The sequence below is a fragment of the Agelaius tricolor genome, unplaced genomic scaffold (genome assembly GCF_023055355.1).
Source record: "Agelaius tricolor isolate 1412-34295 unplaced genomic scaffold, bAgeTri1.0.p SCAF_129, whole genome shotgun sequence".
Classification (NCBI taxonomy): Eukaryota; Metazoa; Chordata; class Aves; order Passeriformes; family Icteridae; genus Agelaius; species Agelaius tricolor.
In genome coordinates, this window is record NW_027269389.1 from 39,052 (window position 1) to 55,445 (window position 16,394).

Genomic DNA, 16,394 nt, shown 5'->3' on the forward strand with positions numbered 1-16,394 from the left:
AGTTCATCCCAGTATAAACCAGTAAGGCACTGGGAGAGTCCCAGTACAGCCCAGTAAGGCCCCGGTGCAAAAAACCCCAAACCAGTAACAAAAAACCCCAAACCAGTCACTCCCAGTACTGAGGATTATCTGCAGAGCCCCCTGCAGGTGAGACCAGTTTGAACCAGTTTGATCCCAGTTCAAACCAGTAACACCCCAGAACCCTCCCAGTACAGCCCTGAGCCTGCCCAGTAACTCCCAGTAAGGAGAAACCCCAAACCAGTAACTCCCAGTAAGCCAAAACTGGTTCCCAGTGACCCCAAAGTCCCTCCCAGTTCATCCCAGTCCATCCCAGTTTGATCCCAGTTCCAACCAGTAACTCCCAGTAAGGCCCTGGGAACACCTGACCCCAAACCAGTAACTCCCAGTAAGGAAAAACCCCAAACCAGTAACAAAAAACCCCAAACCAGTAACTCCCAGTTCATCCCAGTGACCCCAAACTGGTTCCCAGTGACCCCAAAGTCCCTCCCAGTGACCCCAAAGTCCCTCCCAGTCCATCCCAGTAACTCCCAGTTCATCCCAGTTCAAACCAGTAACAGCCCAGTAAGGCCTGACCCCAAACCAGTAACTCCCAGTAAGGAAAAACCCCAAACCAGTAACTCCCAGTTCATCCCAGTTCCATCCCAGTGACCCCAAACTCCCTCCCAGTTCATCCCAGTTCAAACCAGTAACAGCCCAGTAACTCCCAGTAAGGCCTGACCCCAAACCAGTAACACCCAGTAAGGAAAAACCCCAAACCAGTAACAGAAAACCCCAAACCAGTAACAAAAAACCCCAAACCAGTAACTCCCAGTAAGCCAAAAATGCCTCCAAGTCCATCCCAGTTCATCCCAGTTCATCCCAGTTCATCCCAGTTCATCCCAGTTCGATCCCAGTTTGATCCCAGTCCATCCCAGTTCAAACCAGTAACTCCCAGTAAGGCCTGACCCCAAACCGGTCACTCCCAGTAAGGAAAAACCCCAAACCAGTAACTCCCAGTAAGCCAAAACTGCATCCCAGTGACCCCAAAGTCCCTCCCAGTCCATCCCAGTTCAAACCAGTAACTCCCAGTAAGGCCCTGGGAACACCTGACCCCAAACCAGTAACTCCCAGTAAAGAAAAACCCCAAACCAGTAACTCCCAGTTCATCCCAGTGACCCCAAACTGGTTCCCAGTGACCCCAAAGTCCCTCCCAGTGACCCCAAAGTCCATCCCAGTCCATCCCAGTCCATCCCAGTATAAACCAGTAAGGCACTGGGAGAGTCCCAGTACAGCCCAGTAAGGCCCCGCTCCAAAAAACCCCAAACCAGTAACAAAAAACCCCAAACCAGTAACTCCCAGTAAGGAAAAACCCCAAACCAGTAACTCCCAGTTCATCCCAGTTCCATCCCAGTGACCCCAAACTCCCTCCCAGTTCATCCCAGTTCATCCCAGTTCAAACCAGTTACACCTCAGGAGCCTCCCAGTAAGGCCTGACCCAAACCAGTAACAAAAAACCCCAAACCAGTAACTCCCAGTGCATCCCAGTTCCTCCCAGTGAGCCAAAACTGGTTCCCAGTGACCCCAAAGTGCCCCCCAGTCCATCCCAGTTCAAACCAGTAACTCCCAGTAAGGAGAAACCCCAAACCAGTAACTCCCAGTAACCCAAAACCCCAAACCAGTAACAAAAAACCCCAAACCAGTAACTCCCAGTGACCCTAAACTGGTTCCCACTGACCCCAAAGTCCCTCCCAGTGACCCCAAAGTCCCTCCCAGTCCATCCCAGTTCAAACCAGTAAGTCCCAGTAAGGCCTGACCCCAAACCAGTAACTCCCAGTAAGGAAAAACCCCAAACCAGTAACAAAAAACCCCAAACCAGTAACTCCCAGTTCATCCCAGTGACCCCAAACTGGTTCCCAGTGACCCCAAAGTCCATCCCAGTCCATCCCAGTTCATCCCAGTCCATCCCAGTTCAAACCAGTAACTCCCAGTAAGGAAAAACCCCAAACCAGTAACAGAAAACCCCAAACCAGTAACTCCCAGTCCATCCCAGTCCATCCCAGTCCATCCCAGTTCAAACCAGTAACAGCCCAGTAAGGCCTGACCCCAAACCAGTAACTCCCAGTAAGGAAAAGCCCCAAACCAGTAACTCCCAGTTCATCCCAGTGACCCCAAACTGGTTCCCAGTGACCCCAAAGTCCCTCCCAGTCCATCCCAGTCCATCCCAGTAACTCCCCAGAACCCTCCCAGTACAGCCCAGTAACTCCCAGTAAGGAGAAACCCCAAACCAGTAACTCCCAGTAACCCAAAACTGCATCCCAGTCCCTCCCAATTTGATCCCAGTCCATCCCAGTTCAAACCAGTAACAGCCCAGTAACTCCCAGTAACCCAAAACCCCAAACCAGTAACTCCCAGTCCATCCCAGTTCCCTCCCAGTCCCTCCCAGTTCATCCCAGTCCATCCCAGTTCAAACCAGTCACTCCCAGTACTGAGGATTATCTGCAGAGCCCCCTGCAGCTGAGAGCCCAGTTCATCCCAGTATAAACCAGTAAGGCACTGGGAGAGTCCCAGTACAGCCCAGTAAGGCCCCGGTCCAGAAAACCCCAAACCAGTAACAAAAAACCCCAAACCAGTAACAAAAAACCCCAAACCAGTAACAAGAAACCCCAAACCAGTAACTCCCAGTTCATCCCAGTGACCCCAAACTGGTCCCCAGTGACCCTAAAGTCCCTCCCAGTCCATCCCAGTCCATCCCAGTTCAAACCAGTAACTCCCAGTAAGGAAAAACCCCAAACCAGTAAAGGAAAACCCCAAACCAGTAACAAAAAACCCCAAACCAGTAGCTCCCAGTAACCCCAAACTGGTTCCCAGTGACCCCAAAGTCCCTCCCAGTCCCTCCCAGTCCATCCCAGTTCATCCCAGTATAAACCAGTAAGGCACTGGGACAGTCCCAGTACAGCCCTGAGCCAAACCAGTAAGGCCCCGCTCCAAAAAACCCCAAACCAGTAAAGGAAAACCCCAAACCAGTAACTCCCAGTAAGCCCAAACTGGTTCCCAGTGACCCCAAAGTCCCTCCCAGTTCATCCCAGTTTGATCCCAGTTCAAACCAGTAACAGCCCAGGAGCCTCCCAGTACAGCCCAGTAAGGCCCCGGTGCAAAAAACCCCAAACCAGTAACAAAAAACCCCAAACCAGTAACTCCCAGTTCATCCCAGTTCCATCACAGTGACCCCAAACTGGTTCCCAGTGACCTCAAAGTCCCTCCCAGTTCATCCCAGTTCATCCCAGTTCAAACCAGTAAGGCCCTGCTCCAAAAAACCCCAAACCAGTAACAAAAAACCCCAAACCAGTAACTCCCAGTAAGGAAAAACCCCAAACCAGTAACTCCCAGTTCATCCCAGTTCATCCCAGTGACCCCAAACTCCCTCCCAATGACCCCAAAGTCCCTCCCAGTTCATCCCAGTCCATCCCAGTTCATCCCAGTCCATCCCAGTTCAAACCAGTAACACCTCAAGAGCCTCCCAGTAAGGCCTGACCCAAACCAGTAACTCCCAGTAAGGAAAAACCCCAAACCAGTAACACCAACCCCAAACCAGTCACTCCCAGTACTGAGGATTATCTGCAGAGCCCCCTGCAGGTGAGACACCAGTTCATCCCAGTTCAAACCAGTATAAACCAGTAACAGCCCAGGAGCCTCCCAGTACAGCCCTGAGCCCGACCAGTAACTCCCAGTAACAAAAAACCCCAAACCAGTAACTCCCAGTTCATCCCAGTTCCATCCCAGTGACCCCAAAGTCCCTCTCAATGACCCCAAAGTCCCTCCCAGTCCCTCCCAGTCCATCCCAGTTTGATCCCAGTTCAAACCAGTAACAGCCCAGTAACTCCCAGTAACCCAAAACCCCAAACCAGTAACAAAAAACCCCAAACCAGTAACTCCCAGTGAGCCCAAACTGGTTCCCAGTTACCTCAAAATCCATCCCAGTGACCCCAAAGTCCCTCCCAGTCCATCCCAGTCCATCCCAGTTTGATCCCAGTCCATCCCAGTTCAAACCAGTAAGGCACTGGGAGAGTCCCAGTACAGCCCTGACCCAAACCAGTAAGGCCCCAGTCCAAAAAACCCCAAACCAGTAACTCCCAGTTCATCCCAGTTCCATCCCAGTGACCCCAAAGTCCCTCTCAATGACCCCAAAGTCCCTCCCAGTCCATCCCAGTTTGATCCCAGTTCATCCCAGTTCAAACCAGTAACAGCCCAGTAACTCCCAGTAACCCAAAACCCCAAACCAGTAACAAAAAACCCCAAACCAGTAACTCCCAGTAAGGAAAAACTGCATCCCAGTCCCTCCCAGTCCATCCCAGTCCATCCCAGTCCATCCCAGTCCATCCCAGTTCCATCCCAGTCCCTCCCAGTCCATCCCAGTCCCTCCCAGTCCATCCCAGTTCCATCCCAGTCCCTCCCAGTCCCTCCCAGTCCCTCCCAGTTCATCCCAGAATTTTGGGCCAATTCTGGGTCAATTTTGGGCCAGTTCTGGGTTAATTTTGGGTCAATTTTGGGTCAATTTTTGGGTCAATTTTGGGCCAATTTTTGTCCAATTTTGGGTCAATTCTGGGACAATTTTTGGGTCAATTTTGGGCCAATTTTTGTCCAATTTTGGGCCAATTTTGGGCCAATTTTGGGTCAATTTTGTGCCAATTTTTGTCCAATTTTGGGTCAATTTTGAGCCAATTTTGGGCCAATTTTTGTCCAATTTTGGGTCAATTTTGAGTCAATTTTGGGCCAATTTTGAGCCAATTTTGGGCCAATTCCGGGTCAGTTTTTGGGGTGATTTTGGGCCAATTTTGGGTCAATTTTTGTCCAATTTTGGGTCAATTCTGGGTCAATTTTGGGCCAATTTTGGATCAATTTTTGTCCAAATTTGGGCCAATTTTGGGTCAATTCTGGGTCAATTTTGGGTCAATTCTGGGTCAATTTTGGGTCAATTCTGGGTCAATTTTTGGGTCAATTTTGGGCCAATTTTTGTCCAATTTTGGGTCAATTCTGGGTCAATTTTTGGGTCAATTTTGGGCCAATTTTTGTCCAATTTTGGGTCAATTTTGGGCCAATTTTGGGTCAATTTTGTGCCAATTTTTGTCCAATTTTGGGTCAATTTTGAGCCAATTTTGGGCCAATTTTTGTCCAATTTTGGGTCAATTTTGAGCCAATTTTGGGTCAATTTTGAGCCAATTTTGGGCCAATTCCGGGTCAATTTTTGGGGTGATTTTGGGCCAATTTTGGGTCAATTTTTGTCCAATTTTGGGTCAATTCTGGGTCAATTTTGGGTCAATTTTTGTCCAAATTTGGGCCAATTTTGGGTCAATTCTGGGTCAATTTTGGGCCAGTTCTGGGTCAATTTTGGGTCAATTTTGGGTCAATTTTTGGGGGAATTTTCAGCAACTTTTAAAGTAAAATTTGGGCCAATTTTGGGTCAATTCAGTGGGAATTTCTGGGTCAATTTTTGTCCAATTTTGGGTCAATTTTGAGCCAATTTTTGTCCAATTTTTGGGGTGATTTTGTGCCAATTTTTGGCCAATTTTGGGACAAATTTTATGCCAATTTTTGTCCAATTTTGGGCCAATTCCGGGTCAATTTTTGGGGTGATTCTGGGTCATTTCTGGGTCAATTTTGGGCCAATTTTTGTCCAATTTTGGGCCAAGTCTGGGTCAATTTTTGTCCAATTTTGGACCAATTTTTGTCCAATTTTGGGTCAATTTTGGGCCAATTTTGTCCAATTTTGGGCCAATTCCGAGTCACTTTTTTGGGTCATTTTGGGTCAATTTTTGGGTCAATTTTGGGCCAATTTTTGGCCAATTTTGGGCCAAGTCTGGGTCAATTTTGGGTCAATTTTTGTCCAATTTTGGACCAATTTTTGTCCAATTTTGAGCCAATTCTGGGCCAACTTTGGGTCAATTTTTGGGTCAATTCTGGGCCAATTTTTGGGGTGATTTTTGTCCAATTTTGTGCCAATTTTGGGTCAATTTTTGTCCATTTTTGGGCCAGTTCTGGGGGAATTTTTGGGCTGATTTTTGTCCAATTTTGGGTCATTTTTTGTCCATTTTTGGGCCAATTCTGGGGGAATTTTTGGGGTGATTTTGTCCAATTTTTGTCCAATTTTTTGGGTCAATTTTGTCAAATTTTGGGCCAATTTTGTGCCAATTTTTGTCCAATTTTTTGGGTCAATTTTGTCCAATTTTGGCTCAATTTTTGTCCAATTTTGTGCCAATGTTGTGCCAATTTTTGTCCAATTTTTTGGGTCAATTTTGTCTAATTTTGGCTCAATTTTTTGGGATGATTTTGTGCCAATTTTTTGGGTCTATTTTGTCCAATTTTGGCCCAATTTTGTGCCAATTTTGGTCCAATTTTGGTCCAATTTTGGGTCAATTTTGGGTCAATTTTGGGTCAATATTTGGGGTGATTTTGGGTCAATTTTTGAGTCGATTTAGTCCAATTTTTGTCCAATTTTGTGCCAAGTTTTGTCCAGTTTTGTGCCAATTTTGTGCCAATTTTTGTCCAATTTTGGGTCAATTTTGCCCAATTTTTTGTGCCAATTTTGCCCAATTCTGGCCCAATTTTGTGCCGATTTTTGGGGTGATTTTTGTCCAATTTTGTGCCAATTTTGGGTCAATTTTTCAGTCAAATTTGTCCAATTTTTGTCCAATTTTGAACCAATTTTTGGGTGATTTTTGTCCAATTTTGGCTCAATTTTTGGGGTGATTTTGTGCCAATTTTTGCCCAATATTTTGGCTCAATTTTGCCCAATTCCGGCCCAATTTTGTGCCAATTTTTGTCCAATTTTTTGGATCAATTTTGTCCAATTTTGGCTCAATTTTTGTCCAATTTTGTTCCAATTCCAGGCCAATTTTTGTGCCAATTTTGGTCCAATTTTGTGCCAATTTTGGTCCAATTTTGTGCCAATTTTTGTCCAATTTTTGTCCAATTTTTTGGGTCAATTTTGGGCCAATTTTGTCTCAATTTTTGTCGTGATTTTTTCCAATTTTTTCCCAATTTTTTGGCTCAATTTTGCCCAATTTTTGCCCAATTTTGTGCCCATTTTTCTCATTTTTTGGGCTGAATTTTGGGCTGAATTCCGCGGTTTTTGGGTCTCCCCAGCCCCTGATGGACAACCTGGAGTCTCAGACCTACGAGGTCTTCGAGAAGGACCCAATCAAATACTGCCAATACCAGCAGGTACCGCCCCCTCATTTGCATCTCATCTGCATAGCCCCGCCCTCCTTTCCCCTCCCCTCCACCCCCTATTTGCATATTCACGCTGCTAATTTGCATGGGCGCCTCCCTTCCTGTACCTTTGGTGTTCTAGGCACCAACTCTGCCCTCATTTGCATAAATGAATGGCTAATTTATGCAAATTAACCACTTCGGCAATAACCACTGGTGCATTATTCAGTTTGCTTAAATTATTCAGGAATTTGCATAAACAGACAAGATATTTGCATAAAAGAATCCGATTTGCATGAATTAATCGAAAATTTGCATAAATTATTCAGTAATTTCCATAAACTGACAATATATTTGCATAAAAGAATCCAATTTGCATGAATTGATCAGAAATTTGCATAACTGGACAAGGTATTTGCATAAAATTCTCTTATATGCATGAATTGATCGAAAATTTGCATGAATTGATCAGAAATTTGCATAACCAGAAAAGATATTTGCATAAAATGCTCTGATTTGCATGGATTGGTCAAAAATCTGCATAAATTGATCGGAAATTTGCATAAATTGGTGATCCGTGTAAATTAGTGAGTAATTAGCATAATTGTTAATGATGGTTAATGCTATTTTATGTTCATTATTGATTTGCATAGAATAATTATAGATTTGAATTGCTTAATTGCTGATTTGCATAATGTGATTTTCATTTTGCCTTATTTAATAAATAATTTGCATAGGTTAATTTGTGATTTGCATAATTTAGCTGCTATTTGTGTGATTTCATTAAAATTTGCATAATTTAATCCGTGATTTGCATAAATGCACGTGATTTGCATAAACCCGTCATAATTCCATTATGCAAATCAGCTTAATTTGCATAGCCACACCCCCCTTTGGGACTGTCTAACCTTTATTTGGGTATGATTTGCATAACGGCGCTTCTCATTTGCATGGAGCAGCTGCAATTTGCATATAGGCAATGCTAATTTGCATAGATAATTTGTTTCATTTGCATAATCAGGGTGTGATTGGTTTGGCTGCTGGTCTAATTTGCATGGCCACACCCACCAGGGCTGATTGGGGGTGCCTGGCTGTTGCCACGCCCCCTCATTTGCATAAATTTGCATCACCCCAGGCCATCTTCAAGTGCCTGCAGGACCGAGTGCCTGAGGGGGAGCGAGAAACCAACGTGCAGTGAGTGCCCAAAATGGACCAAAATCCCCCAAATTCACCCCAAAAACTCACCCAAAAAGGGACCAAAATCCCCCAAATTCACCCCAAAATTCACCCCAAAATTCACCCAAAAATTGCCCCCAAAATCCCCAAAATTCACCCCAAAATTCACCCAAAAAGGGACCAAAAGGGACCAAATTCACCCCAAAAATTCACCCCAAAATTCACCCCAAAATGGACCAAAATCCCCCACATTCACCCCAAAAACTCACCCAAAATTCACCCCAAATTCACCCAAAAATTCACTCAAAAAATGGCCCCAAAATTGGCCCCAAATTCACCCCAAAATGGCCCAAAAATTCACCTAAAATTCACCCCAAAATTCATCCCAAAATGGACCAAAATCCCTCAAATTCACCCCAAAAATTCACCCCAAAAGGGACCAAATTCATCCCAAAAATTCACCCCAAAATCACCCCAAAATTGGCCCCAAAATGCCCCAAAAATTCACCCAAAATTCACCCCAAAATGGCCCAAATTCACCCCAAATTCACCCTAAAATTGGCCCCAAAATTCACCCCAAAATGGCCAAAAAATTCACCCAAAATTCACCCAAAATCGGCCCAAATTCACCCCAAAATTCACCCGAAATTCACCCCAAAATGGCCCAAAATTTGCCCCAAAATCCCCCAAATTCACCCCAAAATTCACTCCAAAATTGGCCCTAAATTCACGCCACAATTCACCCAATTTTATCCCAAATTCACCCCAAAATTCACCCCAAAACTGACCCCAAATTGGCCCCAAATTCACCCCAAAATTCACCCCAATTTAACCCCAAAATGGCCCAAATTCACCCCAAAAATTCACCCAAAATTCACCCCAAAATTCGACCCAAATTCACCCCAAAATTCACCCCAAAATGCCCCAAATTCACCCCAAATTCACCCCAAAAGTGGCTCCAAAATGGCCCAAAAATTCCACAAATTCAACCCAAAATTGGCCCAAAATTGACCCCAAAAGGGACCAAATTCACCCCAAAAATTCACCCAAAATTCACCCCAAAATTCATCCAAAAATTGGCCCCAAAATCCCCAAAATTCACCCCAAAATTCACCCCAAAATTCACTCCAAAATTCCCCAAATTCACCCCAAAATTCACCCCAAAATTGACCCCAAAATCCACTAAATTCAGCCCAAAATTCACCCCAAAATGCCCCAAATTCAGCCCAAAATTGACCTAAAATTCACCCCAAATTCACCCAAAATGCCCCTAATTCACCCCAAAATTCACCCCAAAATTCTCCTCAAAATTCGCCCCAAAATTCCACAAATTCCCCCCAAAATTCACCCCAAAATGCCCCAAATTCACCCCAAATTCACCCCAAAATTCACCCCAAAATTGGCCCCAAATTCACCCGAAATTCGCCCCAAAAATTCAACCCAAAATTTGCCCCAAATTTGCCCCAAATTCTCCCCAAAATTCCCCAAATTCAGCCCAAAATTGACCGCAAAATTCACCCAAAATTCACCCAAAATGCCCCAAATTCACCCCAAAATTGACCCCAAATTGACCCCAAAAATTCACCCAAAATTCACCCCAAAATTCGACCCAAAATCACCCCAAAATTCACCCAAATTCACCCCAAAATGGCCCAAATTCACCCCAAAAATTCACCCTAAATTCACCCCAAATTCACCCCAAAATGGACCAAAATCCCCCAAATTCACCCCAAAAATTCACCCAAAATTCAACCCAAAATCGCCCCAAAATTCACCCCAAAATGGCCCAAATTCACCCCAAAATTCATCCCAAAAGGGACCAAATTCACCCCAAAATTGGCCCCAAATTCACCCCAAAATTCACCCCAAAATTCACCCCAAATTCACCCCAAAATTGACCCCAAATGCCCCAAATTCACCCCAAATTCGCCCCAAAAATTCAACCCAAAATTTGCCCCAAATTTGCCCCAAATTCTCCCCAAAATTCCCCAAATTCACCCCAAATTGAGCCCAAAATTGACCGCAAAATTCACCCAAAATGCCCCAAATTCACCCCAAAATTGACCCCAAAATGGCTCCAAATTCACCCCAAAATTCAGCCCAAATTCACCCCAAAATTGGCTCAAATTCACCCCAAAATGGCACAAAAATTCCACAAATTCAACCCAAAATTGGCCCCAAAATTCACCCCAAAATGGCCCCAAAATTTACCCCAAATTCACCCCAAAATTCACCCCAAAATGGCCCCAAAATGGCCCAAAAATGCCACAAATTCAACCCAAAATTGGCCCCAAAATTCACCTAAAATGCCCCAAATTCACCCCAAAATTGACCCCAAATTCACCCAAAATTCACCCCAAAATTCACCCAAAAGGCCCTAAAATTGACCCCAAATTGACTCCAAAATTCACCCCAAATTTTGCCCAAAATCCCCGAAATTCCCCCCAAAATTTTCCTCAAAATTCCCCCCAAAATTGGCCCCAAAATCCCCAAAATTCACCCCAAAAATTCCCCAAATTCCCCCCAAAATTGGCCCCAAATTTACCTAAAATCCCCCAATTTTGGGGTGAATTTGGGGGCATTTTTGGGATGATTTTGGGGGATTTTGGGTAAATTTGGGGTGAATTTGGGGCATTTGGGGTTTTTTGTGTTCCTGACCCATTTTTGGGGTGAATTTTCCCATTTTTGGGGCGATTTTGGGGGGATTTGGGGTTGAATTTTGGGGGATTTTGGGGTGAATTTTGAGGAGAATTTTGGGGTGAATTTTGGGGATTTTGGGTAAAATTTGCCGGATTTTTGGGTGAATTTTGGGGAGAATTTTGGGATGAATTTGGGGCATTTTGGGTAAAATCTGGGGTAATTTTAGGTGAATTTGGGGTGAATTTGGGGGGAATTTTTGGGGGAATTTTGGGGTGAATTTTGTGCTGAATTTTGGGGCATTTTGGGCTGAATTTTGGTGCTTTTAGGGTGGATTTTGGGGTGAATTTTGCTGAATTTTGGGGTCATTTTTTGGGGTTATTTTGGGGTTTTTTTGCTGGGATTTTTTTTCATCTCTGCCCCATTTTTGGGGTGAATTTCCCCATTTTTTGGGATGAATTTTGGGAGATTTTTGGGAAGAATTTGTGTTGAATTTTGGGAAGATTTTGGGTTGAATTTGGGGGATTTTGGGGTGAATTTTGGGGTCATTTCTGGAGTGAATTTTCCCATTTTGGGGTGATTTTGGGGGGATTTTGTGTTGAATTTTGGGCTGAATTTTGGTGCTTTTAGGGTGGATTTTGGGGTGAATTTTGGTGAATTTTGGGGTCATTTTTTGGGGTTATTTTGGGATTTTTTTGCTGGGATTTTTTCTCATCCCTGCCCCATTTTTGGGGTGAATTTTCCCATTTTTTGGGATGAATTTTGGGAGATTTTTGGGAAGAATTTGTGTTGAATTTTGGGAAGATTTTGGGCTGAATTTGGGGGATTTTGGGGTGAATTTTGGGGTCATTTCTGGACTGAATTTTCCCATTTTTTGGGATGATTTTTGGGGTAAATTTGGGGAGTTTTGGGGTGAATTTTGGGGGGATTTTGTGTTGAATTTGGGGTAATTTTAATGAATTTTGGGGTATTTTTAATGGGATTTTTTGGGGGGTTTTTTTGCCTTCCTGCCCCATTTTTGGGGTGAATTTTGTGCTGAATTTTGGGGCATTTGGGGCTGAATTTTGGTGCTTTTAGGGTGGATTTTGGGGTGAATTTTGCTGAATTTTGGGGTCATTTTTTGGGTTTTTTTGCTGGGATTTTTTGGGTATTTTTTTTCCTTCCTGCCCCGTTTTTGGGGTGAATTTCCGCCATTTTGGGGTCAGTTTTGGGGGCATTTTTCGGGTGAATTTTCCCATTTTTGGGATGATTTTTGGGGTAAATTTGGGGGATTTTGGGGTGAATTTTCCCATTTTTGGGGTCAATTTGGGGGTGAATTTTGGGGGCATTTCTAGACCTAATTTTTCCATTTTTTGGGATGATTTTTGGGGTAAATTTGGGGGATTTTGGGGGGAATTTTGGGGGGATTTTTTGGGGTTGAATTTGGGGTGAATTTCATGGATTTTGGGTAATTTTGCTGGGATTTTGGGGTATTTTTGCTGGGATTTTTGGGGGGTTTTTTTTGCCTTCCTGCCCCATTTTTGGGGTGAATTTTCCCATTTTGGGGGTGAATTTTGTGTTAAATTTTGCGGGATTTTGGGGTTATTTTGCTGGGATTTTTTGGGTTTTTTGCTGGGATTTTTTGGGTTTTTTGCTGGGATTTTTTTGGGTATTTTTCAACCCCGTTTTTGGGTTGAATTTTCCCATTTTTGGGTTGAATTTTCCCATTTTTGGGTTGAATTTTCCCATTTTTGGTGTCCCCAGGGTTGTGATGGTTCTGGGTGCCGGGCGGGGTCCCCTGGTCTCGGCCGTGCTCAGGGGGATTTTGGGGTGAATTTCATGGATTTTGGGTATTTTTGTGTTCCTGAGCCATTTTTGGGGTGAATTTTCCCATTTTTGGGGTCATTTCGAGGTGATTTTTGGGGTGAATTTGGGGGATTTTGGGGTGAATTTTGGGGGCATTTTTCGGGTGAATGTTTTGGGGATGATTTTTTGGTTAAATTTGGGAGATTTTGGGATGAATTTTGGCCATTTTGGGGTGAATTTTGGGGGGCATTTCTGGAGTGAATTTTCCCATTTTTGGGGTAATTTCGAGGTGATTTTGGGGGGATTTTGTGTTGAATTTTGGGGTGAATTTGGTGATTTTAGGGTTGGATTTTGGGGTGAATTTTGGTGAATTTTGGGGTCATTTTTTGGGGTTATTTTGGGATTTTTTTGCTGGGATTTTTTCCTCATCCCTGCCCCGTTTTTGGGTTGAATTTTGCCGTTTTTGGCGTCCCCAGGGTTGTGATGGTTCTGGGCGCCGGGCGGGGTCCCCTGGTGTCGGCCGTGCTGAGGGCGGCGCGCCAGGCCGGGGCCAGGGTGCGGCTCTACGCCGTCGAGAAGAACCCCAACGCCGTCGTCACGTGAGTATTGATCAATGATCGATAACCAATAATCAATAACCGATCAATAATCAATAAATATCTATGGTGTCAATTGGTACTGATCAATAATTGTCTGTGGGGCTGGGGTGCGGCTCTACGCCGTCGAGAAGAACCCAAACGCCGTCGTCACGTGAGTATTGATCACCGATCGATAATCAATAATCAATAATCAATGATCAATAAATATCCATGGTGTCAATTGGTACTGATCAATAACTGCCCATTGGGCTGGGGTGCGGCTCTACGCCGTGGAGAAGAACCCCAACGTGAGTATTGATCAATAATCAATAATCAATAACCAATCAATAATCAATAAATGACCATTGGTATCTATGGTGTCAATTGGTACTGATCAATACCCGCCTGTCGGGCTGGGGTAATGGATCAATAATTAATAAATAACCATCGATAACCCATCAATAACCATCGATAACTATCGATAAACATCGATATCCGATCAATAACCATCGATAACCATCAATAACCATTGATAACCATTGATAACCATCGATAACCATTGATAACCGTTGATATCGATCAATAACCATCAAAAACCATCAATACCATTAATAACCATCAATAACCCATTGATAACCATTGATAACCATTGATAATCATCAGTAACCAATCACTAACCATTGATAACCATCAATAACCATCAATATCCATCGATATCCATTGATAACCATCAATAATCGATCAATAATCTATCAATAACCATCGGTAACCATCAATACCATCAATAACCATCGATAACCCATTGATCACCATCAATAACCCATTGATAACCATCGATAACCATCAATAACCGATCAATAACCCATCGATATCCATCAATATCCATCAATAACCCATCGATAACTATCGATAACCATTGATAACAATCAATACATTTAATACTGATCAATACCATTCAATGCCCATTGAATCAATCAATACCAATCAATACCAATCAATTACCGATCAACGCCCATTGAATCAGTCAATATCAATCAATACCAATCAATACTGATCGATTACCACCAATACTGATCAATGCCCATTGAATCAATCAATGCCAATCAGGATTAATTGATTACCGATCAATGCCCATTGAATCAATCAGTTCCAGTCAATACCAATCGATTACCTATCAATGCCCATTAAACCAGTCAATACCAATCAATACCCATTAAATCAATCAGTTCCAGTCAATACCAATCGATTACCGATCAATGCCCATTAAATCAATCAGTCAATACCAATCGATCCCCATCAATACCCGCACAGATCAGGGTTATTGATCACCGATATTTTATTGATCCCTTATTGGAATTTTATCCCAATTGATCAGGGGGGTGTTTTAAGGATTATTAACGAACTAATTAATGCTAATGAGGACTATTAATGAATTAATTAAAGGTCATTAAAGGTAAATAAGAGTGGAAAAGCGGCATGGCAGGAGCAGGGAGGGTTATTGATCACTTATTGGAATTTTATCCTGATTGATCAGGGTGGGATTTTTTAAGGGATTTTAATGCTCCTTTTTATTAAGGGTTATTAACGACCTAATTAACGCTAATGAGGGCTAATTATGAATTAATTAGGGGTAATTAAGAGTGGAAAAGCGGCATGGGAGGAGCAGGGCGAGTTATTGATCACCGATATTTTATTGATCGTTTATCGGAATTTTATCCTGCTTGATCTGGGGGGTGTTTTAAGGGTTATTAATGAACTAATGAGTGCTAATTATGCAAATTAGGCTGGAGAACTGCCAGTGGGAGGAGTGGGGCTCGCAGGTGTCGGTGGTGTCCAGGGACATGCGGGGCTGGGCGGCGCCCGAGCGCGCGGACCTGGTGGTGTCGGAGCTGCTGGGGTCCTTCGGGGACAACGAGCTGTCCCCAGAGTGCCTGGATGGGGCCAGGGGGTGCCTGAAAGGTGGGTGAGGAATGGGCTGAAAAAGGGAGAAAACGGGCAAAAAAAACCCCGTGAAAATCGGTGGGGAAATGGGGGAGAAACGGGGAAAAACGGGGAAAAAACGGAATTAAAAAAAGGGGAAAATTGGCACAAAAGTGGGGAAAAAATGGGGGAAAAATTGGGGAAATGGGGGGAAAACGTGGGGGAAAAGAAGAGGAAAAATGTGAAAGATGAAAAAAAAATGGGGGGAAAAAAGGGGAAAAAATTTTGGGATAAAAAAAGGAAAAAATGGGAAAATGGCAGAAGAAACTGGGGGGAAATGGGAATTGGGGGAAATGGGAATTAAAAAAGGGGAAAATTGGCACAAAAGTGGGGAAAAAATGGGGGAAATGGGAGGAAAAAATGGGAAAGAGTGGGGGAAAAGAAGAGGAAAAAGGAGGAAAGAGGAAAAAAAATGGGGAAGAAAAAGGGGAAAATTTTTGGGGAGAAATTGGCCAAAAATGGGAAAATTTGTGAAAATGGGAAAATTGGCACAAAAGTGGGGAAAATTTGGGGAAATTTTGGGGAAAATGGGGGGAAAAGGTGGGGGAAAAGAAGAGGAAAAAGGGGGAAGGGGAAAAAAAATGAAGGGGAAAAGGAGGGAAATTTTTTGGGGAAAATTGGGCAAAAAATGGGAAAATGGCAGAAGAAAAGGGGGAAATGGGAATTGGGGGAAGTGGGAATAAAAAAGTGGAAAATTGGCACAAAAGTGGGGAAAAAATGGGGGAAATCTGGGGAAAATGGGGGAAAATGTGGGGGAAAAGGAGAGGAAAATGTGGGATGAGAAAAAAAATGGGGGGAAAAAAGGGGTAAAAAATTTGGGGAGAAAATGGCCAAAAATGGGAAAATTTGTGAAAATGGGAAAATTGGCACAAAAGTGGGGAAAATTTTAGGAAAATTTGGGGAAAATGGGGGGAAAAGGTGGGGGAAAAGAAGAGGAAAAAGGGGCAAGGGGAAAAAAATGGGGGGAAAAAAGGGGAAAAAAATTTGGGGAAAATCGGGCAAAAAATGGGAAAATGGGGGGAAAATTGAATT

At 43.6% G+C, this 16,394-nt stretch overlaps 1 protein-coding gene and 1 long non-coding RNA gene across 5 annotated transcripts in view; both read left to right on the plus strand.

Annotated features, from left to right (window-relative positions):
• Window positions 1-16,394, plus strand: part of PRMT5 (protein arginine methyltransferase 5) — a 53,884-nt gene that overhangs the window by 22,954 nt on the left and 14,536 nt on the right. For all 4 annotated transcript variants that reach the window (XM_071420217.1, XM_071420218.1, XM_071420220.1 and 1 more), the window contains 4 exons: window positions 7,141-7,218; window positions 8,342-8,400; window positions 13,281-13,403; window positions 15,166-15,341. In XM_071420217.1, coding sequence (XP_071276318.1) covers window positions 7,141-7,218; window positions 8,342-8,400; window positions 13,281-13,403; window positions 15,166-15,341 — 436 coding nt within the window. The remainder of the gene's footprint in view (window positions 1-7,140; window positions 7,219-8,341; window positions 8,401-13,280; window positions 13,404-15,165; window positions 15,342-16,394) is intronic.
• Window positions 4-1,527, plus strand: LOC139586668 (uncharacterized). Its single transcript, XR_011677901.1, has 3 exons — window positions 4-521; window positions 636-913; window positions 1,433-1,527. It is a non-coding gene; the product is annotated as an uncharacterized lncRNA (long non-coding RNA).